We start from the raw sequence: 2,541 nt of genomic DNA, 5'->3' as shown, positions 1-2,541 counted from the left end.
ACTGCAACCTGTTGTACATGTTCAACTTATGATGAAATGTTGAAGTTTGTTTTACCAGTTTCTCAGCCTTGTAATAAACTGTTAATTTAATGTGTAGTCATTGTGTAGCCATGATTTGTGTCATAATGGCTTAATGCACAACGTGACACATTATTTTCACAAGGTATTTTCATTCGTGGGCACATTTGCAGTCACATTGCTCTCCTTCCTCTTCTCTGTCTGCCAGTGTAACATCATTAATAGGCCTATGTTTAATGTGAGCAGAGCACAAAGTACTTTGTAACATACTTGTAAAATACATTTAAACAATTTATACTTTACAACCTGGATTTTGTAACGGCCATTTTGATCAAAACAGCTTATTCTTATGAATCACATTGTGAAGTGGTTGCGTGCCTCATATGCATACAACTTATCTAGTTCATTAGCTTCCCGCCACAGATACTGAAACAGGATCCCATCTCCCCCCTGAATTATTACTTAATGAGAAACATCATGCTGTATGATGACAGTATGTAAATAACGTATCTCTGGAGGGATCATATCGAGTCAAACAGATATGTTGGGCCGAACACTTCAGATAAGGGGAAGGACATCCCACAGATGTTCACTGAGGTTTTATGATAAGAAGAAGAGAAATGTAAACCTTGGTCAACTCCTCTGACTGATGAAGACATTCTTAGGTGAGTGTTACTCTTTTTTTCTGAATGTTGGATTTGTATTCAGTCACAATACAAAAATATCTGTTTAAAGGGTAGTTGGGGAAAGACAGAATAGTATAGGTTATGTGTGTTGTTTTTCTCTCAGTTATTAAGCATTTTGAGGATGTGTTTTAGTGTGTGTATGGACTTTTCACTCATTGTATCTGTCACAGGTTTGCTTCAGTGCATAGCTGCAAAATGCAGAATCTGACTGAATATCCAGGCAATGCAACTTCCAGCAGAAGCCTGTCTGTGATCATCAAGGTGTGTGTGGTGATTCCCGTCTTCTGCCTCTTCTTCTGCTGCATTATTGTCATGCTGCACATCTTTGCATCTCACAGGCAGTTCCTGGACACATCACGTTACATCCTGTTTGCCTACATGCTGATCAATGACACTCTCCAGCTTTTGTTCTCTGTGCTGCTCTTCCTCTTTGTCATGGGCAGGGTAAAATTTGCCATTGTCTACTGTGTTCCTCTGTTGTTTGTGTCCACTGCCACTTTCCAGAACACACCTTTAATTCTTGCCACAATGTCACTGGAGCGTTATGTTGCCATCTTCTATCCCCTGCAGCGCCCGGCCGCCTGGCGCTCAGACCGTATCTGGATCATTATTCTGTCCCTGTGGCTCATCAGCTGTATCTTCCCTGTGATTCACTACTCAATTGGGAAAAGAGACCCTGCTGTGGATATCCTCTCTACCCCTGTGCTTTGTAAATCTACCATTGTCAACTCATCTCCAATCCAGGAAATGTTCCTAGCTGTTATAAATATTCTCTTCTTTGCAGTAGTAGCTGTTGTCATCATCTTTACATATGTGAGAATCCTGCTGGAAACCAGGAAAATGAGACAAGATAAAGTGTCTGTGAACAAAGCCATGCACACTGTGCTGCTACACGGCTTTCAGCTGCTGCTGAGCATTTTGGCTTTCACTCACCCTATTACTGAAACTCTCATAGTGCTGCATGCCAACTGGTTGCCAGAGGACATCTCCTTTTTTAACTTTTTCTGTTTCATCCTTACTCCACGCTTCCTCAGCCCGCTCATCTACGGCTTTAGAGATCAGAGTCTCAGGGGCTGCATCAGGAAAACTTTCCTCTGCTGCTCAGGCAAAGTCAAACCCAGTGTCAGAATCAAGCTGCAAGACAACTTGTTTGCTTTTTAACTGGCTGATATGGTTTTGACAGAGTGCTCACGCCTAATGCACAAATGCGAAAAGAGATATTTGTGATGTTTAACAGGTTTCTGCAGGTCTTGAAAAGTCTTTTGAAGTGTTGAGTACAGTAATGTAGAAATTATTGTTATATAATGTTGGGAATAGCTGGAAAGATTTGATGATGATGAAACAGGTATAACATTTTATTTAGTGTGGTAAGTGTTAAATTCAACTTGCTCCACGCTGCAGAAACCCTGTTAAAAAAATCATTGTCTTAATTCATAAATAAAGTGACCAACCATGTTACATTGTTCCAATTTGAAGAAATACAGGCCATTGGAAACCTCTGCTGACCTGTAAAAAGCAGTCACGACCTTTTTCATCTTTGGATACATTGGCTCCATTTTTTGAGACAAGATCAACAGATTTATAGATCGACTGCTGTTAAACATAAACCAGACAGTGACCATATTCCTGTTCCAGCAGCTTCAACAAATATTACTCAATTACATGGGTGAATTTAAGGTGTCTTCCATAAGTCTGGCAGCTTCTGCTGGGATTCAACCTCTCATTCGCTCAATAATCACACAGTGCTCATCACACTGGATTTATTATTAACTGTGTGACTGGGTTGCTGGCAAGTTCATGCTTGTGGCCTTCTGTAAACCACTGTGGTTAGACTATA

General features: G+C 40.6%; 1 protein-coding gene across 1 annotated transcript; it reads left to right on the top strand.

Moving 5' to 3' along the window:
* Positions 1-572: 572 nt before the first annotated feature.
* LOC125889019 (odorant receptor 131-2-like) lies at positions 573-1,865 on the top strand. The gene is made up of 2 exons (XM_049576672.1): positions 573-683; positions 875-1,865. The coding sequence occupies exon 2, from the start codon at positions 900-902 to the stop codon at positions 1,863-1,865; it is 966 nt and encodes a 321-aa protein (XP_049432629.1). The 5' UTR covers positions 573-683; positions 875-899.
* The last annotated feature ends 676 nt before the right edge of the window (positions 1,866-2,541 follow it).

Source organism: Epinephelus fuscoguttatus, linkage group LG5, assembly GCF_011397635.1.
Source record: "Epinephelus fuscoguttatus linkage group LG5, E.fuscoguttatus.final_Chr_v1".
NCBI classification, from domain to species: Eukaryota; Metazoa; Chordata; class Actinopteri; order Perciformes; family Serranidae; genus Epinephelus; species Epinephelus fuscoguttatus.
The sequence above is the reverse complement of the archived record's forward strand: the minus strand, read 5'-3'. Positions and strand labels throughout refer to the sequence as shown.